The sequence below is a fragment of the Salvelinus namaycush genome, chromosome 16 (genome assembly GCF_016432855.1).
Source record: "Salvelinus namaycush isolate Seneca chromosome 16, SaNama_1.0, whole genome shotgun sequence".
In the NCBI taxonomy this organism is placed as follows: Eukaryota; Metazoa; Chordata; class Actinopteri; order Salmoniformes; family Salmonidae; genus Salvelinus; species Salvelinus namaycush.
Window position 1 is genome coordinate 37803413 of NC_052322.1, and position 25874 is coordinate 37829286.

General features: G+C 39.6%; 1 protein-coding gene across 2 annotated transcripts; it reads left to right on the forward strand.

Annotated features, from left to right (window-relative positions):
* Window positions 1-1151: 1151 nt before the first annotated feature.
* Window positions 1152-25620, forward strand: elk1 (ETS transcription factor ELK1). Of its 2 annotated transcripts, XM_039011201.1 has the most exons (9): window positions 1152-1875; window positions 14667-14875; window positions 15198-15611; window positions 15738-15881; window positions 16103-16372; window positions 16454-16589; window positions 16869-17104; window positions 17375-17476; window positions 20364-25620. In XM_039011201.1, the coding sequence occupies exons 1-9, from the start codon at window positions 1851-1853 to the stop codon at window positions 20460-20462; spliced, it is 1635 nt and encodes a 544-aa protein (XP_038867129.1). In that variant the 5' UTR covers window positions 1152-1850; the 3' UTR covers window positions 20463-25620. The 2 variants fall into 2 exon arrangements, with proteins under 2 accessions (XP_038867129.1, XP_038867130.1); XM_039011202.1 differs by lacking the exon at window positions 20364-25620 and having other exon boundaries at window positions 15198-15572; window positions 17375-18207.
* The last annotated feature ends 254 nt before the right edge of the window (window positions 25621-25874 follow it).

Below are 25874 nucleotides of genomic sequence, written 5' to 3' on the forward strand. Positions count from 1 at the left end.
AATTTTTGTAATTCTGTTTTTAAACTATCACTTGTTAAATTATGACTTTTGAAGCCATAAAGTCACCATCACTTTACAAAACCGCTCATTTAATTCTGGCCCTTTGGACAAGTTACCATGTACTCACATTAATAAATTATATAAGGGAAATAAATTGTTCTGTCTTTTTTTTTATTCCAATCATATACCTGTAAGGCTTTTGTGACCATAGAATTAGGAATACTCATAATTAATTGTATTTTTTTTAAAGTAATTTCATAGGATCTCTGTTTGACTGATACCCCATCACACCAGAAACAGTTTCCATGGCAACTGGATGTTAAGACCTGACTCTCAAAATAGATGCATTTTTTCTGGGTACATATTGCTTAAAAGGGACACATGCATGATCATGTGCCCGATACGGTGTTAGTTTGATGTGGAACAAGGAAGATTCATGCTGCTAAGATATTTAGCGCACTTTTTTAAATACATTTGAAAGATTTACAATTGAAGAAAATGTGACCTTAGGTTAAAAAGAAAGATGTAAGCTAATAGAATGTAATAGTTAAACATTCAATAAATAATATCACTGGGCCTCTGAATCTTAAAATGATGGGCTTGTTGTAAAGAACAATGTTTATATAAAGCTAAAAATTATACTACCAGTGCTTGACTTGGGCAGGAGCTCACTGGAGCTGAGTACCAGCACCTCAAATGTTCTACTGCTTGTGCTCCTCTTTCTCTTATAGAATATTAGCTCAAAAGTATTGTGGAGCTCCTGCACTTAAATATGAACAGTACTGGCACCTATTTCAGTCTAAGTAAGGCACTGACTACTACCACAAATAGGCCTGTACTTTGTTATATGCCTGCCCATGCCTAATTGCATACATCATGTTTTGTTATGCTATGTAAGAAAAAATAAAACAATATGGCAAGTACGGGGGAAAGTATACCTGTGGATTGTTCAAGATTACTACAGATTCAGATTATTCACTAAATGTTGCTGCTCCAAATATAATGGGTAAAACTTGGACTGCAAGGGGACAGTTAAAATTCTCACTTTACCACCTTGTCTAAATCCTTGGTGAGCAAGAAACGTCATCGATTTTGTGACGTTTGAAGCCTTTCAGGCAGCAACCGATCAAGGAAAAAAGCCAGCAGGCAGCAATGAGTGATGGTGGAACACGAAAGTAGTCGAGGCATTTGTGGAAACAGGAAGCAACGAGGGAAAAGCAAAGGATTAAATCAGGCCGTTCGGGCGTCAGAAGACACACCTTGTTGAATGTTTTTATACCATGGACTATAATCGCAAACACATTTTACATTATGGAGGACTTTTGGCGCTCTCCAGTGAACTCGGAAGCAAGTCTACATTGAGCGTTGAGTCGTTCGAATTGACGCACAAATGAGAGACGGTGGGGGTTTCATAAGGGGCAGCTACGCAATCTTGGCGATTATGTTAGCTTGCTAGCAACATGATCTGTTGTCATTTGTTTAAAAAATAACATACGTAATTTTGAAAGTTTTGATTATCTAGCTAAAAGGAGCGAGCCAATGTTTTGCGAATTCCATTCTCATATTTGCTGTAATTAAATCAACATGACTTTCCCTCAAACAAACATTCCTAACCGTTAGCTTCTAGATAGCTAGCTCACCACTGTCAATAACCAGCTACTGTAGCATGGAGGGAGAGATGCAAGTGTTACCATCGGGTCACTGTTGCATAATAACAAATCGGTGTTGTATCTGTAAATCGCATCCATCTCTACGGTGTCGCAAATCGACTTTTGACACCTTCGTTCAGTGCGTTGACATAATGGATGTAATTTGATTGACGGATAAAATAAAAGGAATTTCAAGACGCGATGGAGTCTAACCCCGTAATAAGTGGTAAGTGTTAACCCTGAATTTATGTAAATTGAATGTAGTCGGGAAAAACATTTCCGTACTAGTCTCGACTGTCATGTATATTTGTTTATGTTCATCTTGTGCTAGCTAAAAATAGAAAGGTTTGGCCTTCAATTGATAATCGGACTAGGATGTTGCCAGTGACTAGATTGCTACTAGCCATGTGGATATTGAACTAGCCTCTGGCTAAATGTAATGTCGCAACAGGTGTTTTAAAGCATTTTATTATAGTCACAATAATTTGTAGGTTCAGCCATTGGTAATTTTGAAAGCAATTATTCAATCTTCATGAACTACAGTACAGGCTGTAACGTTAGTATAAAGATGATTTACTCACAAGAGATACAGCTTGCTCCCCATTCCAAGAACAAGAATGTAAAACCACACTTTCTGTAAGATTAGTTTACTATGAAGAGTAGACCATCATGTAAGCAAGAATTGGTGCATTATTCCAAGGTGCATTTCACGGTGTATTTTCGCATGCAAGTAGAACTTGATTTCTATATACCGTTGGCCTAACTGTTGTGAGTTGAAACTGTAGGCTAATTTGTATATAGGTCATTATGCGGTACTAAACTAATCATAAGTAATCTCCAAAAATGAAGGGGTAAACTTGACCAAGAAAATGTATGTGTACAGTACATGAAACATGCTCCCCCTCTTGCCTTACCTCACAGCCTAAAGGTCACCCATACGGTTTCTCTGTGGTGCACAGAATTATTGCCGCTGCCTCCTCCACCCCAGTTTATTGAAGGTCTGTACCTGCTAACAACCACAAAAGCAACATCACACAGGTTCCCAGGACTTCTCACACTCAATGTCCTATTCTCATTAGATCTACCATCCAAACCAGTGTCTTACTGGACTACACAATTATACCTCAGTACTAAGTGTTGTAATTTATGCCTTTGTTTTTCAGTACATTAATTTACTACAATGGCATTATTTGTCTCATGCTTGTACCGAAGCTAAAGCCTTGATAGATGGCTAATACCACTTTTCAAAATGGAGACACCCTTTGATGCATTGTCCCCCTGAAGGATGGTCATATGGGTGGCATGAAGCCCCCAAAAATCATAGTTAGCCTATAAAATATCGCATTGGTAATTGTTCTTCTGTCAGTTTTGAATGAATGGAGATTCAGATTGATAGATTTTAGTCTAATCTCTATGTACAATGCTGCTGCTTTGTCTTGATGAGGTCAATGCAGTTCATTCATTTAGGTTTATAAATCATCTCAGACCTTTTTGTCCGTGAATAATTATTGGCTATTGAAGCTGAGGCTCACTCCATGCATAGGTTTACCTCTGAGGCAATAATGTTTGTAAGTGAAAACAGATTTACAACAACTCTTTGTCAGTTCCGCTAATATTTATTTGGCCATTTAATTTATGATGCTTTGTACACTGTTTAGCTGAACATTACAAAATGTGCACATTACTCAATTCTTTTATCCCAGCTCTCACCCAAAAACCTAGTGACATGTTCAGAGTGTGCCTTAAGGAAGCTGGGAAACAGTTACTTTGAAGCTAGGCCTATGTTCTTCCCTCCTTCACATGAGCTAAAGGACTTGTAACTTTGTTATTCAAAATCATGTTGACAGTAATGATGCATCCTTACACTCTAGTACTTGCCTAACTAGACTACACTCACATATGTTCATGTTAGACTTTGTTGTTTCCCTCCCCTAGTTACCATTAATGAAAGGCTTTTTACCATGGTGATAGTTTCCAAGGTGTTTGATAGGAGTTATGTAATTGAGAAGAAAAAAAATGGTAATACGGTTAATTTGCATGCCCAACATGTCCTTCCTTAACTACTAATGCACTTCCTTTCTTTCTGTGGCCTGTTGTTCGCCAGTAGCTCTTCGTTTACTGTCTTTTATTCTGGAATTAGACCTGGCTACTATCTGTCAACTATTACACTACCCAGTGTATTGAAATACTACACTACCCAGTGTATTGAAATACTACACTACCGTGGGGATTGAAACACTACACTACCCAGTGTATTGAAATACTACACTACCCACTGTGTTGACATACTACACTACCCAGTGTATTGTCATACTACACTACCCAGTGTATTGTCATACTACACTACCCACTGTATTGAAATACTACACTACCCACTGTGTTGACATACTACACTACCCAGTGTATTGAAATACTACACTACCCAGTGTATTGTCATACTACACTACCCAGTGTATTGAAATACTACACTACCCAGTGTATTGAAATACTACACTACCCACTGTGTTGACATACTACACTACCCAGTGTATTGAAATACTACACTACCCACTGTATTGACATACTACACTACCCAGTGTATTGAAATACTACACTACCCAGTGTATTGTCATACTACACTACCCAGTGTATTGACATACTACACTACCCAGTGTATTGAAATACTACACTACCCAGTGTATTGAAATACTACACTACCCAGTGTATTGACATACTACACTACCCAGTGTATTGTCATACTACACTACCCAGTGTATTGAAATACTACACTACCCAGTGTATTGAAATACTACACTACCCAGTGTATTGACATACTACACTACCCAGTGTATTGACATACTACACTACCCAGTGTATTGAAATACTACACTACCCAGTGTATTGACATACTACACTACCCAGTGTATTGAAACACTACACTACCCAGTGTATTGAAACACTACACTACCGTGGGGATTGAAACACTACACTACCCAGTGTATTGAAACACTACACTACCCAGTGTATTGACATACTACACTACACAGTGTATTGACATACTACACTACCCAGTGTATTGAAATACTACACTACCCAGTGTATTGAAATAGTACACTACCGTGGGGATTGAAATACTACACTACCCAGTGTATTGAAATACTACACTACCCACTGTATTGAAATACTACACTACCCAGTGTATTGAAATACTACACTACCCAGTGTATTGAAATACTACACTACCGTGGGGATTGAAATACTACACTACCCAGTGTATTGAAATACTACACTACCCAGTGTATTGAAATACTACACTACCCAGTGTATTGAAATACTACACTACCGTGGGGATTGAAATACTACACTACCCAGGGGATTGAAATACTACACTACCGAGTGTATTGAAACACTACACTACCGAGTGTATTGAAACACTACACTACCCAGTGTATTGAAATACTACACTACCCAGTGTATTGAAATACTACACTAGCCAGTGTATTGAAATACTACACTAGCCAGTGTATTGAAATACTACACTACCGTGGGGATTGAAATACTACACTACCCAGTGTATTGAAATACTACACTACCCAGTGTATTGAAATACTACACTACCCAGTGTATTGAAATACTACACTACCCAGTGTATTGAAATACTACACTACCGTGGGGATTGAAATACTACACTACCCAGTGTATTGAAATACTACACTACCCAGTGTATTGAACTACTACACTACCCAGTGTATTGAAATGCTACACAACTACACTACCCAGTGTATTGAAATACTACAATACTACACTACCGTGGGGATTGAAACACTACACTACCGTGGGGATTGAAATACTACACTACCCACTGTATTGACATACTACACTACTCACTGTATTGACATACTACACTACCCACTGTATTGACATACTACACTACCCACTGTATTGACATACTACACTACCCACTGTATTGACATACTACCCACTGTATTGACATACTACACTACCAACTGTATGGAAATAATACAATACCCAGAAACAACTGTATTGAAGTACTACACTACTACTCTCTTCACTGTAATGAAATGAGCAAGGCCAAATAAAGATGCTCTTTTATGTTAGTAGGGATTGAACTTAAAATACTGAATGTTGTTAAACCCTAATAAGGGGAATGGGTAGGCAACATTAAACCCAATAATTAAAATAATCTGTTTTGTACATGATCAAAGATAGGGTTATGAAACTTTCCAGGAAATTTCCATGGGAAGTTAAGCCTGGGAATTTGGGGAATTTTGCTTTAATTCATCACAGTTAGCTTATAACAGTGAACCTTTTTTGTGGGATATATATAAGGCAATTCTAGGTCTTGTGGCATATTTTGGTTAAACTATCCCCAATTCAATGGAATTGCAACCCTCTGCATGCACAGTGCATTCTTCCATCACATGTACAGCTGATTCTCAAGATCTGCACACTAATGAGATGCTATTGAGCCCACACTACTACACTGTCTGAGCCAAGGATTACATGCTTTCTGGTAAGTTTTGATTACAATACTGGGTGGGGTGAATATGTTTTATATGACATATATTTTTTTTTAAACTAGTAAATAGTAGCCTACAGCAAAGTGTGTTAAATCATTTCTAACTCATTTCTGCTAGTTAGTTTTTGCTACCATCTGGGTTTTAGGTTGCTTGAGCCTGATAACTGAGGAGTGTTAATTCACCTGTTTCAAAATGTTTCATTTTAAAACATGTATCTTACAAAATGACTTGTTTAATCTAACTGCTTAACTTTTTATCTGTACATGGAATTGTATTGAACTTTTTTACTATTTATTTTTCACATTTTTACAGGAAAATGCCACGGGCACTATCTGATGTGTGGAGACATTTCACTGCAGCTAATGTAGAAGGAAAAGCTGTGTAGATTGGCAAATACTGTGCCAAATCATATGTGAAGAATGCAACAAAGGTGCAGAATCATCTGGCCATGTGCATAAAGTTCCCTCAGCACTCACATCAAGCAACCTCTGACAAAAGTCCCTCTACTTCTTTTTTTTTTATATACTTTGTTTTTATTGTAGGAACACAAAGAAAGTACAAATAAAGTAAAATAAAAGAACAAAAATGATCTGGCAGTTACAGTGCACTTCATACCTTCATCATCATATTAGTTACATTAGCATCTTTGAATTAGACCTTTTCCAAGTATGAAACCCATTTCTCCCAGTATTCCTGACCTCTCTCCTGTTGAGTTCTTAAAGCAAAGGTCATACGCTCCATGTGGTGTATTTCTTCTACAATGTCTATCCATTGTGTCACTGTGGGAGGGTCTTTTTGTAGCCATTTCCTAGTGATAGCCTTTTTACTGGCTGCCAGTAGGACCTTCAAGAGGTACTTTTCTCTATTGTGTAAGTTATCTGGTATTTCATCCAAGTACAAAGAAATGAATGTTTGTTCTATGTCAAATCCCATTATTTTTCCAATGTTAGATCTTATTTCTCCCCAGTAAGTTTTGATTGCGGGGCAGGACCAAAAGATATGAGAGTGGTCCGCCCTCAATAGACCGCATTCTCTCCAACAAGGGTGTGGTGAGCCAGTCTGTTTTGATTTCAGTTTAGGTGTTATGAAGAAACGTATAACATTCTTCCAACAGAATTCTCTCCATGACCTTGAGTTGGTGGAGCTTTGTTGAGTCTCTAATATGTTCAACCATGTTTCATCAGTTATTTCAATGTTAAGTTCCTCCTCCCATTTCTTTTTAATATAGTTTGTAGAATGTTTCTTTGAGGATTGAATACCCAAGTAGAGATTTGAAATCGTTTTTTTGTTACTCCCCAAGTTGTATGCGTTAGTGAATACTTGGATTAATTTTGGAGGTGCTCGAGGGTCAGTCACTTTTATCTCCCTTAAGAAATAGTGTCGGACTTGTAGGTATCTGTAAAAATCTTGTTTATCCAAGCCATGTTTTTTACTTAAGTCCTGGAGGTTATCTAGGTTCCCATTCCTTATAATTGTACTGAATGATGTGATGCCTTTCTGCGTCCATTGTTTAAATCTGCTGTCCTGAGTTGCAGGGATGAAGCTGGGGTCGTATGCGGGCCAACTCAGCAGTTTGATCTCTCTGTCTAAATTATTTTGCTTAACTACCCTAAACCATGTCTTCAGAGAGAAATTAATCCACTGATTTTGTCTATTGTATATTTCTTTTACCATGTCCTTATTTCCCAAAACTGACTGTATGGGTATCCCTGTCAAAGTAGTCTCGATGTCTTTCCATTTGGATTCGTATTCTGAATTGCACCAACAAACCAGGGGTCTCAATTGGGCTGACACATAATAATCTTTTAGGTTTGGTAAGGCCATACCCCCACAGTTTTTTGGTAATTGTAATGTTGTATATCTAGTTCTTGGTCTCTTACTGTTCCAGATAAACCTTGATATCCGTTTATCCCATTCCCTAAACTGTTTAGGTGGGATTTCTATGGGCAGTGATTGGAACAAATACAATAACCTCGGCAGGATGTTCATTTTGATTGTTTCAATTCTACTACTAAGATCTAAGGGAAGTGAGTTCCACCTGTCTAGGTCATCATATATTTTCTTGTTGATGTGATCGTAATTCATGCAATAAAGTTTGGGTGTATCTTTTGGTAGGTATACTCCAAGATATTTAATGGATGAAGAGGTCCAGGTGAAGTTATACCTATTCTTCAGCTCTTCCTGTGGGGTATAATTATATACTAGGGCTTGGGTCTTGTGTACGTTAAGCACATACCCTGAATATGTTCCAAATGTTTGTAGAACATCCATCAATCTAGGTACGCTTGAGCCTGGGTCTTTAAGGAATAACAGAACGTCATCCGCATACATGCATATCTTATGTTCACTGTCTCTTGTTGTTATTCCCTCTAAGGTTGGGTCCTGTCTTATTGCCTGTGCTAATGGTTCGAGGTACAAGGAGAAGAGCGTGGGTGAAAGATTAAAGCCTTGTCTTGCCCCTCGCTCTAATTTTATCGTTCGTGTCAAATGTCCATTTATCTTTATTCTAGCGGTCAGACATGAATACAGTGTTTTGATGCACTGTATCAATTCTTTGTTGAAACCAAATCTTTCCATAACTTGGAATAGGTAATCCCATCCCACTGAATCAAATGCTTTTTCTGCATCTAGACTGATTAATATTGCACTTGTCTTATTCTGAGTAATGTGGTCCATGACATGTAGTGTTCTCCTTATATTGTCCTGTGTCTGCCTATTTTGTATGAAACCCGTTTGATCTCCGTCAATCAATTCTGGGATTATGTTCTCCATTCTTTTGGCTATTATTGATGCATATAGTTTATAATCTGTGTTAAGAATTGCGATAGGGCTATATGAACTGCATTCTTTCTTATCTTTACCCTCTTTTGGGATTACAGATATGATGGCCTCTCTCCATGACGGTGGGAGACCACCCTCCCTCAGAGTCCAGTTAAAACAGGCCTTAAGTAGTGGTGTTAGTTGTTCTCTGAAGGTCTTGAACCATTCTGAAGGGAAGCCATCAGTGCCTGGAGACTTGTTGGCTTTTTGTTGAGATATTGCTTTATTCATTTCTTCGGTGGATATTTCTAAAGTTAGTCTATCATTTTGCTCTGTCCCAATTGAGGGGAGATCAAGTGAGTTCAAAAAGTGCTCTATTGTCTGTGCATCTGCCTTCTCTGGTTGCTTGTACAGATTTGTGTAATATGATTCAAATGCATTCTGTATTTCATCTAATTTGCATGTGATCTTTTTTGTTTTGGGGTCTTTTATTTTTAAAATGGTATTCTGTGCTTGTTGTTTCCTGAGTCTCCATGCTAGTAATTTGGTTGCCTTTGAGCCTGCTTCATAATATCGTTGTTTCAGGAACCTAAGCTTTTTCTCTACTTCTTCTCTATAAATCTGGTCAATTTCCTGTTTTACCTTTTGAATCTCTCGTAATATAAGAGGGTCTTTGTATTGACTATGAGATCGTTCTAAGTTTCTTAGGGTTTCCTGTAATTTCAGCAATTTCTGTGCTTTAATCTTTTTCTTGAGAGACGATGTGGCTATGATTTTTCCTCTAATAACCGCCTTAGCTGCATCCCACAGTATAGCAGGAGATACTTCCCCATTATCATTATTCTCCAGATAGATGTTCAATTCTGTCTTTATTGATTCCTTGAATGCTGGATCATTCAGCATGCTTGTATTAAGTCTCCATGTAGTATTTCTTGGTTTGCTATCAAGGTGTAGAGTGAGGTAAACTCCATTATGATCTGATAAGTCGCTCTGCCCGATCCTACAATCCTTAAGCCTGTGTCTATCTGCACTGTACATAAAAAAGTAGTCTAACCTGGAGTATTCAGTGTGGCGGGCTGAGTAAAAAGTATATTCCTTATCGGTCTTGTGGGTGTCACGCCATACATCGAGCAGTCCTAGATCCTGCAGTATCCTATTGATCTTTTTGGCAACTAGGCTCATTTTCCTATTTTGATTTGTGCTGTCCAATTTTGAGTTTAGAATTGTGTTAAAATCCCCTCCACAGATAAGAGTGCCAGTGGTTTCTGTGGCAATTAAATCAAACACCTTCCTATAGAAGACCATGTCACTCCCTGGGGGTGCGTATACATTAAATCATGTAACTTCCTTGTTATCCAGTTTACATTTAACAAGTATAAATCTACCCTCCTTGTCTTTTATTTCTGACATAAACTCAAAATTAACTGAATTTGGGATCAAGATTGCAACTCCCCTTCTACCCATTTTGTAAGAAGAAAAAAAAGTGTTCCTATATCCCATTTTCTTGAGTTTCTCGTGTTCAGGTGTGGATAAGTGAGTTTCCTGCCAGAATAGTATGTCAACTCTCTCCCGTTTCATCTTTGCTATTACCTTACTTCTCTTGATGGCACTCCCCAGTCCGTTTACATTGAGACTTATGACCTTAAATTCCCGATGATGCATCGATATAAATAAAAAAAGCTGTGCACTATATCTGCCTGCTTATCATGAACCTAAAAATGAACGAAAATTCAAGAACGATAATAAAGTAAACCAAAGTGGGAAAGTACTTTGGTATTTGGACTCCCATGTCAGAGGACTGTCTCTTGCCTCTGGGGTTTGAGGGGATGAGCCTGTCCGCAGGATGGGCCCCTCGCTCAGATATGAAAATGCGTGACGTAGTCACAAACAAGACCTGGTGGAAGCGAAAATAATAAGGGCGCCTATTTCGTCGCTTATACACATCGGTTAATTACAAGTGAAAACTATATCGGTCATGCGTGCATATCATGAATCCTCCCCTTGATATGCCCTTCTGTCGCCCCGTTGTCAATGTGTCATTAATCCTTAGCTAATATATATGTTATTAACGTGACGCTACTTAATGTGTTCATAAAGAACACATGCTTTTGGGTACTCACCCTTGTTCAGCATTGGGGGAAAATAGGGGAGATATTTTATCTATTGCAATGTCAACCGTAACAACCCAAAGTCTTAACAGCTGCGGTAACTATTAATTCTGTTAAATCCGATTCAGTGTCTTTCATCTTCCCGTTGGAAATGCCTGAGTCTCTCTCGGATGTGAACGTCCTCTCGCCGAGATGGTTTCCCTCTTTCTCCATGACCTTGCTTGTTGACAACGATCCATGGGAGAGCCTGCTCGAGTCTTTCCGCTGGTGATGTCGCCTTTCTCCTGGCGGTATACTCCACTGGGAAGCCCCTTGACTTCAGGTCCTCAGCCGCCTCGTCTGTGTGCTCGTATGTAACCGGGCCATTTTTCAGAAATACCCGCATTTTTGCCGGGTATGGTGTTTGGAAGCGAATACCCTTCTCTTTAAGTGCTTTCTTAATGGGGGTGTATTCTTTCCTTCTTTTCAGTATCTCTCCCGCGTAGTCATGATCAAAGAACACTCGTTGGCCTTGGAAGTTAACAGGTTTTTTCCAGGTAGCATGTAAAACTTTCTCTGACTGAGAATTTTAGGAACCGTATTACTATGGATCTTGGTGGGGCGCCGCTGGGGGGTTTTGAGGCCAGAGCTCGGTGTGCTCTCTCGATTCCCAGGTCAGTGTCGTCGTCAAGTATGTCCTTGAATAGACCCTCCACGAAGTTGGGCATAGAGTCTTTTTCTGCGCCCTCTACTACGTTATAAAGTCTAATGTTGTTTCGACGTGAGAAACCTTCGAGTTCTGTCACTTTTGCCTGTAGTGCATGTTGGCTTTTCAGTGACTGTTCAAGTATTTCCTTGACTGCGAAGTTCCATGTGTCCGTTTCCCCAATGCGCTGTTCTGCGTCCCCCATTCTTGTAGATATGCTGTGAAGTTCTAATTTGTTTTCTTCCAGTTTCTGGTTAATGTCCTTCTTGAACTCATTTAGTTATTTTCTTACATCTTCTCGAAGTTCCTCTCGTAAGCCTGTGAGCGCCTCGCGCAATTCCTCCTTCATCACCTCACGAAATGAGGGTTCTTTTGCTGCTGCTATCTTATTTGCGCTAGCATTAGCCATTTCGGGTTCTTCGACGATTATATCTTCTGCTGTCTTGTTACGGGCTGTTGTTGTAGCTCCACGACCTTTTCCTGTTTTCCCCTTTTAAATTTTGCGTAAGTTATTATAATGCTCAGAGTAAATACTTGAATTTGGGGGGGAAATTCCCAACCGATGTGCAGTACGAAAAACTAGGCAGCCATTTCCTAAGTTGCGTCACCGGAAGCCAAGTCCCTCTACTTCTATTCGAGGTGAAGATGATGAATCAGACACCTTATCGATAGCAACAGCTCATGGTCCTCCTGGAATCAGAAGTTTTTTGACTCAATGGAGGAACATAGTCAGAGAAATGCTGATGAATGTCTTGCTCGAGCTGTGTATGCAACTGGTTCACCTCTGGTGCTCACAGGCAATGTGTATTGGAAGAGATTTCTGAATGTTCTTCGCCCAGCATACACCCCTCCAACCAGACATGCTTTATCTACTAATTTGCTGTATGCAGAGTTCAACAGAGTTCAAGTGAAGGTCAAGCAAATCATAGAGAAAGCAGAGTGTATTGCAATCATCTCTGATGGGTGGTCGAATGTTCGATGGCAAGGAATAATGAACTACATCATCTCCACCCCTCAACCAGTATTCTACAAGAGCACAGACACAAGGGACAACAGACACACCGGTCTCTACATTGCAGATGAGCTGAAGGCAGTCATCAATGACCTTGGACCACAGAAGGTATTTGGAATGGTGACAGACAATGCTGCGAACATGAAGGCTGCTTGGTCTAAAGTGGAGGAGTCCTGCCCTCACATCACACCCATTGGCTGTGCTGCTCATGCATTGAATCTGCTCCTCAAGGACATCATGGCACTGAAAACCATGGATACACTCTACAAGAGAGCCAAGGAAATGGTTAGGTATGTGAAGGGTCATCAAGTGATAGCAGTAATCTACCTCACCAAGCAAAGTGAGAAGAATAAGAGCACCACATTGAAGCTGCCCAGCAACGCCCGTTGGGGTGGTGTTGTCACCATGTTTGACAGTCTTCTGGAGGGGAAGTAGTCTCTCCAAGAAATGGCCATATCACAATCTGCCGATATGGACAGCCCCATCAACAGGATCCTCCTGGATGATGTATTTTGGGAGAGAGTGGTAAGCAGCCTGAAACTCCTGAAATCTGTAGCAGTAGCCATTGCACGGATTGAGAGAGACAATGCCATCCTGTCTGATGTTCAGACTCTGCTTGCAGATGTAAGAGAAGAGATCTGTACTGCCCTGCCCACTTCACTGTTGCTCCAAGCAGAGGAAACTGCAGTTCTGAAATACATCAAAAAGCATGATGACTTCTGCCTGAAGCCCATACATGCCGCAGTGTACATGTTGGACACCAAGTATGCTGGCAAGAGCATCCTGTTTGGTGCAGAGATCAGCAAGGCCTATGGTGTCATCACTACTGTGTCTCGCCACCTTGGCCTGGATGAGGGCAGTCTGGCGAAGTACACTTCCAAGCAAGGGCTTTGGGATGGAGATGCAATATGGCAGTCGTGCCAACATATCTCATCAGCATACCTTGGGGAAGGGACTTTGTGGATCTTTCCCCTGTTGCCTCCATCATCCTTCAAATCCCACCATCAGCCGCCTCAGAGCGCAACTGGTCCTTGTTTGGGAGCACACACACCAAAGCACGCAACAGGCTGACCAATACAAGAGTTGAAAAATTGGTGGCCATCCGGGCAAATTTGAGGAATTTTGAGCCTGACAACGAGCCATCCTCAACAAAGTTGGAAAGTGACAGTGAAGATGAGGCCTCTGAGTCTGACGTTCAAGAGGTGGACATTGAGGAGGTCCAGGAAGAAGACATGGAAGCTTGAGAGGAAGACAACCAAAGCTTTAGTTTCTAGACTATAATTTTACAGATGTATATTGAAAACCTTTTTGGGAGATGCGATGGATCATTGGGGATCATTCAATATTCCCTTTCTTTTGTTGTTCAGTGAAATTGTCCAATGTGAAGAATCAACTCATTTAATTAAAGTTGAATTCGTAACTAAATTGTTTTTTTTATTTCTATTGGAAGGATTTAATCAATTGTAATTATGTCTACTTATGATAAGGTAAAAGGTTTATGTTTCTGTCTCCATATGATATGGTAAATATGTCCAATGCAAAAAATATCTACATTTGAAATGGTATTAATATTAATTTTGCATATATTTCTGTTATTTCCCATATATTCCCGTTAATTCCCATGGAAAGTTTCCACCTGAATATTCCCCAAAATGTGCAACCCTAGTCACAGATCTGAAAAATAACAAATCAGTGTGACAAAATATTTTCCTTTTCTAGCAATGTTTCCCAAACACTGGCACAAATGAGTAGGCCCCAACCTAAATTCGGTAGCTAGCCATGGCACAAATGAGGTGGCCCTAATCTTAACTCAGTGGCTAGACTAGCTGCTGTATCTAAATGAGGCCATGAGAGCTCATTCAGATGTTGTCAGTTATGGATCGTTGCTGCAAGGCAGTCTCACTCATGTTTCTGATTTGTTCCCCCCTGCAGCCATGGACCCGTCCATCACGTTGTGGCAGTTCCTGCTGCATCTCCTCGAGGACGACAGCCATAGGCACCTCATCTCCTGGACCTCTGGGGACGGGGAGTTTAAGCTGCTGGACGCAGAGGAGGTGGCACGCCTCTGGGGGCTCCGCAAGAACAAGACCAACATGAACTACGATAAACTAAGCAGGGCGCTCCGATACTACTATGATAAGGTATCCTTGCTGCTTATTGTTTGGTATGAGACTTTTTCAAGTATTTATGAGATGTTTGATGCACTGAGTGAAGCTATAACATTAATCATATTTGTTGATTTTCTGTCCACAAACAATGAGCTCAGCATTGTGTTCAGGTGTAAATTCACGACTCAAAGCAGAAAAGGCTGTTACAGATAATTTATGTGTAGCAGTATGCTGGTAGCAGCCCAGTAGGTGTAAGCCTACTTCTTTCAGCTAGATATTTTGTTGAGGTAATTGTTTTTGTTTTTTCAGTATGGTTTATTGCAATTGTCTGTTAATTCAGTGTAATCCTTTATAGAATATCATCAAGAAGGTGAGTGGGCAGAAGTTTGTCTACAAGTTTGTGGCCCACCCTGACCCTTCATCAGTGGACTGTGTCAGAGGCGGTGAGGATTCTCAGCAACAGGAGAATCTTGATGCAGCGGGCCAGACCAAGTCCCCAGGAGGGGGGTCTTCTAACTGCCCCTCCAAGAACCTCCAGATGCAGCGGTCCTCTCCAGTCTCTGTCCAGCGCAGCTCTCGCAACGACTACATGAAGTCAGGGCTCTACTCCACCTTCACCATCCAGTCCCTCCAAGCCCCCTGCAGGACCTCTCCACAGCCTATAAAGACTGAGCTGCTGAATCAGGACTCTTCCCCCAGACCCCACAGCGCTGACCGGACACTGCGGGAGGTGAGGGACCATGACGAGGACCTCTCCATTTTAACCATGGTCATTACTACTAAATATCCTTTTTTTCTTTCTTTTTTTTATGTTATTGGTGTTGATGAAATGTCAAATGTGTGATTGAAGTGACTTGAACGGTTCAGACTACTACAAGTGTTACCTGTCTGTCAGGTGTGTCTGGATGGCCAGAGCTCCTCCATGCAGGGCTGTGGCAGCGTAGAGAGTAGCCTGCAGGTCACACTGACTCATCCCTCGCCCTGCGCCACGCCTGCCCTCAGCCCCCAGACCTTGTCAGTGTCAACCACAGGCAGCTCGGTAAGACACTCACAAGTCACAATATGTCCTCCTTTTGTCAAAGATTCTATCGATCCATGTGTTAACATTTGTGCTTAAAACTCTTTTATACAAAGTGCACCCAAATGCCCTGTTTGAACCATAGTACCCTGTTGACTCAAATGTTGCTCACGGATTCTGATTCTGGATGCTATGGTGTGCAAATCTAATGCTTCTCTTTAAATGCTGTTTTGAACGTCCAGAAGTCTCAGCCACAGAAGACCCAGAACCTATGCGACCCTCCTCAGATCTATCTGACCAGTGTGTCGGACCCTGGCTCCCTCACTCCTCTGACCCTGACCCCTGTTGCTGTACCTGGGGCCCCGGGGGAGTGTGTGGGGAACCAGCCTCAGGGCCACCCTGTCTTTGTGGTCATCAAGCCTTCACCTTTGGTGCACTCCAAAGAGCAAAACCTCACGTCTGAAGAGGACCTGGTTGAGATCATGACCTTGGAGGAGAAACATGTTGTAGAGGTGAATAAGAAGAGAACACACAAGAGCAAATGACATGTTCCATTGTTCCATGGTTTTATTTGGACCTTTCTCCTCTTCTAGGTTCCTGAATCTGCATCAGGACCAAGGGAACCTGAAACCCCCCTCTCCATTGATGTCCTCCCACCCTGCGTGGAACCAGTGGGCCAGCCTGTTGGGGAAGGGGAGGAACAAGGCAAAGATGAGGCCCATTTACCAGGCAAGTCATACATACCTCACACAATATGATGTCCACATATTTGTAGCTATACTGTATACTTTAGATGTGTGGTATTATACAACAGATAGGTCTAATCCTCAGTGCTGATTGGTTAAAACCGCATTCCAGCCGGTGTCTATTCCAGAAGTTACACCTGTGCCAATATATCCTCCAAACACTGGCTTCTCACTTCAACACTGTTCTTATTACTGGGTTTTTATTCCTGTAAAGACAGGTATGCCTACTGTTCCCTCATTCTTGGTCCTTCCTCCCCCTCAGAAAATTCCATGACTCCAGCAGTTGCTCTTCAAGCGGCTACTCATCCAGCCTGGTCGCCTCAGGAAGTACAACCCCCGAAAGCCAAGAAGCCCAAAGTCCTAGAACTGCCCTCCTCCTCAACCCTCCTACCCCCTGGTCTGTCACTGGATCAGGTCAATGCTGCCGTCAACAGCCTCCTGGCCCCTGGAAGTGCCACCAACACTCTGACTCCTACAGTGTTCACCTCCCATTCTCTGGTAAGTGACATCTCTGGCCTGGTCAGTGCCACATAAAAATAAATTAAACTGTCACACTTCCTGGGGCCTCATTTAACAAATGTCGGTGTATTAGTGTGTTTTCAACTTTCCAAACGCCTTTCTACCCTCACCAAATTATTATTATACATGATTTATCAAGACCATAATGTATTTCTTTTGATATGATATGAATGCATTGATTAAAATAGTTTCTGTGTTAAACTGGCTAATAATCATACATTTTCTATATTTTTGTGCTCTGTCCCTTAGACTCCGGTATTACTGACACCAAGTCCTCTCCCCTCCACCATCCACTTCTGGAGCACACTCAGTCCCATTGCTCCCCGGAGCCCGGCCAAGCTCTCCTTTCAGGTATGTCCTTCCTGTCCTGTCCCTGCTGCTGCCTGGCAGAGGGCACTAGAGCAGGCCATCTGCCGTCCTGATCTCATCTATATCACTAACAGAAGTATAGAGAGATGGGTTGGATTATAAATATTATAGATTTACCGAATGCCATATAATGTTGGTCACAACTTATTAGTGCTGAGCGATATGTCGTTCATTTTCAGTTTAAAAAAAAACGAATTGACACGTCTGTTAAATTATTTGATTTTTTTTTTTTGTTCGCTTTTTTTCCTGTTAGCTCGATGTGCAGTTTCTGTAGAGATAAATCAGATCTAGCCTGAACTGTGCGATATAGTAGGGAGTTTTAGTTTCCAGAAGGCCTATATTCTATATAGTTTAGCACAGAAAACATGTTAATTAACTACAATGACCATAATCCATTGCGCACCCGCATACTTGTCCGGTCTGTGTGGCGCAGACAGGGAGGACTGACTGAGAGAAGAGAGCTTGTGTTCGAGAGGGATAGAAAGCAGTGCTTCGCGAGCCTGAAAATACATGATCTAAGTCCAGAGCCTCTGATCTTTTCTAGCACGAGCTACTTTTTAATTTTATTTTTTTATATAGCTTTCAAATAGACACGTTCTTCTCCTCTCCTCTACCCTGCAACTGTTCCTAATGTTCTTGGTGTGCAAGACATGTTTTCTGTCAATATACCTGGTAAAATAATGGTTAATAAACAGTATTTGTCATGACGGGCCCCAATAAAATTGTCTTTTGTACAGTATTTTCCTGAATTCTGTTTTCTCTGTAAAAAAAAAAAAAGATCCTGGATTTATTTTGTATTTTTTAAAATGTTTTTCACTCTCAATGTTACAATTATTCATAGAGGAAAAAACTAAAATTAGATTTGGAGTTCATGTCAATGTTTAAATCACATCAGAAGAACATAATAATATGTAATTCCCTTTTTAATTGCACATCTAGAAAGAGAGGAATCTGTCAGTCTAGCGATGTTTCTGCTGTTAGGACTACTGCTCCAGCACATGTCATGGCACAGTTTGTAAAACAATGGCCACCCAATTGATACAGATCATCATGATACAGTTCTGTCAGGTAGGCCTAATTATTTGCAGTTAACATTTAATTGAGAAGGTTTTTGGGAAATTCTTTGTCTACTCACATGGCGGTTATCATTAGCATCAATCAATGGCTACATATAAAGTGATAAACAAACGGTGCACCAAATAGACAGACATAGGCAAACGTGCTGGAAATGTATTGGCAGAGGTTGTTACATTTGTAGTGGCTAACCAGGGGTGAGATAATGTCAATGTGGCTTTGATTGGATAGTAGCCGGGAGATTTATGTTTTTGACAGTTTGCGATGGAACAAATGAAGAAATGCACGTACTTTCAGAATTGATAGGTGAGCTACTCATAGGTGAGCTACTCATAGGTGAGCTACTGGTAGCTCGGGATCTACCTGTTGGAGACCCCTGATCTAAGTTGTTGGTATTCAGCAGTCATAAAAGTATACCTTATTTACTTTGAAGAACTATTCAAATTGTGATTTTTGTCAGACCGAATAGGCTGCAGCTCTATAGATATGAGATGATGACTCTGATTTTTTTTTTAAAGTTGTAAAATACAACAAATATTTTATTAAAGTAATGTGAATAATGATGGTTAATAAGTGAATAGCAGTAATGGGCAGTCACTACCATCATGGGACTTGTATTAATTGTTTTGTTCTGTGGTGTTACAGCATTCAATATAAATCATAGTGCTTTTAAAGCTGCAATATGAAACGTTTGGGGTGAGCCGACCAAATTCCCATAGAAATGTGAGTTATAGATCAGTCATTCTCATTGAAAGCAAGTCTAAGAAGCGATAGATCTGTTCTATGTGCATTATTTCAATGCTTCCCATTCTTAAGTTTCGTTTTTGCGTCTTTTACTTTCGGTTTTTGTACACCAGCTGGAAATACAATATTTTGGGTTATGGAAAAGATATTTCACAGCGGTTTAGAGGTATGTACACTTAGGTACAATGATTATCTACACAAGCTTGTTTTGTCACAAACTGAAATTAAGCAAACTATTAACATTTTAGCAACCAGGAAATGGTGGAGCAATTTCTGCACCTTTAATGTCTAAAGAAAATTGTCGAAATCGCCCTTACACAGCCTGGAGGTGTGTTGGGTCATTGTCCTGTTGAAAAACAAATGATAGTCCCACTAAGCGCAAACCAGATGGGATGTCGTATCGCTGCAGAATGCTGTGGTAGCCATGCTGGTTAAGTGTGCCTTGAATTCTAAATGAATCACAGACTGTGTCACCAGCAAAGCACCATCACACCTCCTCCTCCATGACTGTGACTACCTCATTAAGCTGGTTGAGAGAATTCCAAGAGTGTGCAAAGTTGTCATCAAGGCAAAGGGTGGCTACCTTGAAGAATCTCAAATATAAAATACAGTGGGGCAAAAAAGTATTTAGTCAGCGACCAATTGTGCAAGTTCTCCCACTTAAAAAGACGAGAGAGGCCTGTAATTTTAATCATAGGTAACACTTACTTTGGTTACTATGTTATTTCATAGTTTTAATGTCTTCACTATTATTCTACAATGTAGAAAATAGTAAAAACAAAGAGAAACCCTTGAATGAGTAGGTGTGTCCAAACTTTTGACTGGTACTATACTGTATGTAGGTTTAGGTACATTATGGTTACTGCGTTAATAGAAAATACTTTAACCTCCCTCTACTGGTTAACAATCATACTACAACATCTTACACCGTCTCAGTGCTGGACCACAACTTCTCATTTATTACATAGTTGAGCCTTTTAACACATAACAAATGGGGAACATGATGTAGCTACTCTAGATGTTACTAATCAGCTGTACTTGATTGTTTTAGTTCCCCTCCAATGGAAGCAGTCATATCCATATCCCTGCCTTGAGTGTGGACGGCCTGTCTACTCCTGTAGTGCTGTCGCCAGGCCCACAGAAACCATGAGGAGAGTCCTGGAGTCCTTCCACAGTCCTGTGGACATTGATTCCCCAGTTCAGCCTATGGGACAGAAGGTACACTCCATGACCAAATCAAGTACTCCAAGCCAGAGTGCACTCATGAGTGGAGATCTACTGTCCGGAGTGCTGTTGAATGAATGATTTTTTTAGCAGTTGGAATCTGCATTCAAAGAACCTCATGACGGGCTAGCCCAGCGGTTCTGGATCAAGGCCAAGAGGTGGTGTTGGCAACTTTGAAACTTAGAGGGGCTACTTTTTTTTTTCTTTTGTTGTTGTTGACAGATAAGGAATTTTTGGTGCGTCTCTCTTTCTTTGTCGATTCATATTTTTGCCTCAAATTTAAATGGATATATTTTCCTGTTTTATAATTTCCCCCATGACAGGGCACTTGACTTTATAGATTAAACTTTGTCCATGAAAGCATTATGGTAGTGCTTGCCCATTGCTTTACATGTAATTGGTTTCTTATTCTCTAGTACTTTTCAAATGACCAGTTACATGAAGAAGAGATGGGTACCTGTAGTGGTACCATACCGAGTGTTTTACTTTGAGATGAACTTGGAAGGCATGTTGATGCTTGATGCTGTTTTTTTTAAAGAAGCCAAGTCATCTGAAACATTTTATAATCATGGTAAAGAAATGGCGCTTACCATTGATAATCTCATGGCTGGATTGGAACTTTTATTCTGGAAAAGTCAAGCTTTTTACATTTTTAACATGAAAACCAGAGAACTAGTGGATGTGTTTTAACGATTCAGATGAAAACATTAAAATGTATTGTTTATTTTGATGGAGAATCAGGTGTGATCACGTTCTATTGTTATGTGAATTTGATAGTCGGTCATGTTCACTGTCCATTCCAGGTTTTCTTTTAGGTTTAATTACTAGTTAATTATTTTGATGCCAAGATGGAACATTGGTTCTGGAGTATCATGTGAAACTTCACCAAAGACCAGCTGCATTGATTAAATCCTATGTAATTTTAGAGATGCAGTGGTAGCCTTCATTCATGCAAGGGCTATAACACCTTATAATGCTACCAAAATCACACACAGAATACCCAGTTTACTTTCAAAATGGATTTAGAAAAGACGAGGTTTGCGAACATAATTGTATACTATCTCATTATGCGACATGGTTGAAGACCAAGTATAACTTACAATAGATCAGGTTATCATAGAAAATAAAATGGTTAAGCTTTTGATCAGCTTTGATTTAATTTAGTTTTTACTGAAAACAACTTGGTCGATTTATAGAGATATTTGTCCACTGGCCATTTACATTTTTACATTTGCAAACAATTGGAAATGTTGACACAATTATTTTAATTTATTCAAATAATGCTTATAGCAAAAAGCTTAAAAAGCTTTGTTGGTTGATTAGCAATTGGTGTCCAACAATTATTTTTGTACATTAAAAGAGTACATATTTTACTCTTAAGAGTGCATTTTATAAAGTTCTGACTCATGACATTGTTAGCTCAGCTTGCTCCTAGTTAAAGGAGATGCATTAATATCCTTAACAACAGTCCAGCTTCACACCAAATAGCCTTTCCAAATATACTTACTGTACCATCTAATGAAGTAGTGTTGTCCTTCTAGAGTCAGTAGACTACAGTAACTTGTTATTGGCAGGGCTCTTTTGGTTTGTTACTGTACTGGAGTCTATAATGTATATCTGAATTCATTAATAATATCTGAATTCATTTAATCATCTTTTGTAGTTTGAGAGCTTGTAATTGTTGTCTAATCGGGGGCTTATTCAGGACGAATTAGGCTTTTTTTTATTTTTTAGTGTTATGTCTACGGACAATATCTGAAATTGTATTTAATGAGGTGATTCAATCAAAACACAACTAGTCGCATTTGGTATTTCATTTGTATTATTACATTGGGATATTTTAAATCATAATTGTAATGTGTATCTAAAAACAAATTTTTAAAAAATAGGAGTGCCTCAAGAATATGGAATTGAACCTAACTGTTAACCAGTTAGTGTTTTGGTTGAACCCTCTCCCAGAATGTAATGTGTGTCTCTTCAATCACTGCTCTGTGACTGTATGTTTCTCTGTGAGCCTGTCTAACCTCTGGTTTTAGTTACAGGTGCCCAGCAGATCCGAGGAAATAGGCTTCATACGATTACTAAGCAACCTTTAGAAATGATGTCACATCTGCCCACTCAAAAGCACTTAAAAATAATCCTAGTGGATGTTTGGCTATTCTAAGTACCTGCTTCACTCTCTTACCCTACTTCTAGTCAAGTAAAGACTGTTGGCCAGTGATTTCATGCATAGCACTTTACCTTGAACTTAACATCACAATGTCAAAACCCTCTTTGAGGGACTGACTTTTTTTCTACTTCATTCCTAGTCACAATTGGCAAAACAATTAGCTAGTATTGGAACAGTGTGTGCCACTCATCAAATCAGTTACCCTTCACTGTTTGGTATTCATACACGTGATCAGTCATTCATACATGTAATCAGTCACTAACGCCGATGTCATGGTGGTACACTTACCACAAGAATATGCCTTTTTATTATTCATCATGACATGGGTCCAAAAGTCATTTCTAACGCTGATCACACTATTGCAACTGAACGGTTATAAACAATAGTTCTAAATATACATGCAATCTATTCTATGACAATGCGCTTAGCAATGCCTTGTTGGCTAGACTGTCTTTTTGTGCAGAGTGTATTTAATAACAAAATTGTAACATCATGGAAACAAGAAGGTTATAAATGCCTCTGTATATTTTAACATCCTACGCCCCAGTCTGTAGCTTTATACATCTCAGGCTGTGTTCTGTTCATGATATTGCTGTCTTTTAACAGTCGTGTGCTAATATTATTCGATTGTATTACCTGGGACTTAAAATGTACTAACCCCTTCTAATTCAAAAACTATAGTTTTGATAGTTTGTGTGTAATATTATGTCTCTGTGGTGTAGCTCCAGTACCTTGTTGATACTTCTGCCTGTGTATTGCTACAGTACTGGTGATGCATCCTGCTCTAGCCTAGCATGTTTGTGTTGTGTAGGCAATTGAATGAAATGTGTTTACTATTGACCAGTCACTTTTATGACATGAATGTTGATGGATTGCTCAAATACCTGGCCTATTTCTCAGTTTGACAGCTGGGGGATTTCCCCAGACCCATGGGCTGACAGTTTAAAGCAGACAGGAGCAACAGTGGTGGGATAGTGATGTCATAGGTTTGTTAGGGATAAATGGCAGCATTTTACAGAAGAGAGAGACTGCTACCGAAAGATTATGTTTGCTCAGTGTTGGGGCAAAAGCCTTTTGCTAAAGAAGTTGTCCGTTTTGGTCACAAATGAAAACTATTCTTGGAAATACAAGCCTAAATGATATACCTAAGAATACAGTATGTTTGTCTGCATATGAATAATTGTCTATACAGAAATGTATTGCTTTTGTAAATGTGTTATTGCAGTTTTATCACGTAGATACAGAGCTCTGCTACGTCTTCTATGATAAGAGGATCTGACTGTTGTGTGCTAGAGGTTATTCTACTGCATATATGGACATAAGCCTTGTAATGTGCTGTAAATATGTTCTAAAGGCATCCATGTTTAAGCTCTTTTCAGATATGGATAACATGAAAATACTCACTTGATCCTTTCGTCATCCCAATTTTCAGATGGCACATGACCCACTGGGCACAGACGTCAGTTCAACGTCTAGTTTTGATTTACATTTGTTTGAGTTGTCAACTGATGTGAATTCAACAACAAAAAATCACCATGTCATTGGATGTTGGTTAAAAGTTGGTTCAAAAATATATATTTTTTAAATGCCCTTTGACCTTTTTCAAATCCAATCAGTTTTTAACGTTGATTCAACGTCCTCACAATGACGTGGAAACAATGTTGATTCAACCAGTTTTTGCCCAGTGAGGAGGAGGTTGTTCATCATGTGCTTGTCTTCAACATACTGGCCCTCTTTGTCCCAGTCCCATAGTCTACACATTTTAGCATTTTGCTGTCTCAACTCTCCTGAAAACTGTTCAGAAATCAGTTAATGCGAAGCAAGTTTAGCTGAACTAATAAACTATGATATCTATCTAATGTAAATTGGATATAAATGCACCAGGCCATTCTGAACCCTCTTTATACTGTTGATAATATACAGCATATATGAATTTGATCATTCTTTTTTGACTACCATGCAAATGATGTAAGAAATGAATTAGCCAAAGCCTTAAAGTTAAGTTTTCGGACAAATGGAGATGAGGAACATTTGGGTGTTAAGTATCTATTTATGCAAGTGAGGGATTTTTTTGAAACGGGTGAGATGGATATTGTGAAGAAAAGCCATTTATTGGAACATATTTTCGCCCACCAGAAGTGGGAGAAATTATGAGCATCTTGAGTTGCTTAGAAGTTCGATAAACTTCAGTATTTGAGTTCACCACTTCTTTCACCAGCAAAAGATGTATTGATTGTCTTTTTTCAAAGGAGGGATATTTTACTCTGCTCATGAGCGCTATAGTCTGAATGCCACACAGACACACATTGTCAATCATCTCATTGTAACTTAAATGCTACATACAGTACATTTTGTGTTTTTTAAGGTTGTATGAAAAATGCAGTTGTGTTTTCAAACGTTCTGTGGCTCTCAACTCTGATTGGAGATTTGAGCTGCATTTTGTTGTCTCTTTTTGAACGTTTCTGAAACATTATGGATCTACAACCTTGACATGTACTATTGTGTGGGAGCTTTGTCATTGTGTACAGTTTTCTATTCAAGAATATTTGGGGAAACCTAAAACACTGTATATATGTTTGTGAAAATTGTCGTATCTCTTGCTGAAATAAGTACCAATGTCTTTTGAGGTATTGGCTATCGTTTGTTTCTGTCGCATTTGGTTTCAGATGCGTGTAGCCTTTTCCCTTCCCCATGGGAGTGATTGTCTCTGGGGGTTTATTTACAGAGGGGAGGGTTTGCTTTTATTTTTTTGGAAATATCCAAATATATTATATTTACTGGAAGAGAGAGACAAACTATTTTTTATCTACACACTTCAATTTGTTTGTGTAAATGTTATAGATATTATTCTTGTTTTCTAAAAACAGATCTAGAACTAATATTAGGAGTTAATAAAATCCTATTTTGTTCTGTACAAGGTTTTGTTCTTCCTTTCTTTGAAATCACGTTGATGCTGTCTGTTTCTCTGAAGTGTATTGCAGTTTGAAGTACATCTCAAAAGGTTTATCTTAAATGATGCACAATGCTGAAAGGTGTGTGGAGTGACAGTCATACTAGTATGCCAACACTGAAACTACCCTCAACCAAACAGCATATGATCATTTTCAGCACCATGTAGGTTTCTTCTTTCTGAAAGGACAGAAACCAATAATGCCCCAGTTGGGAGAT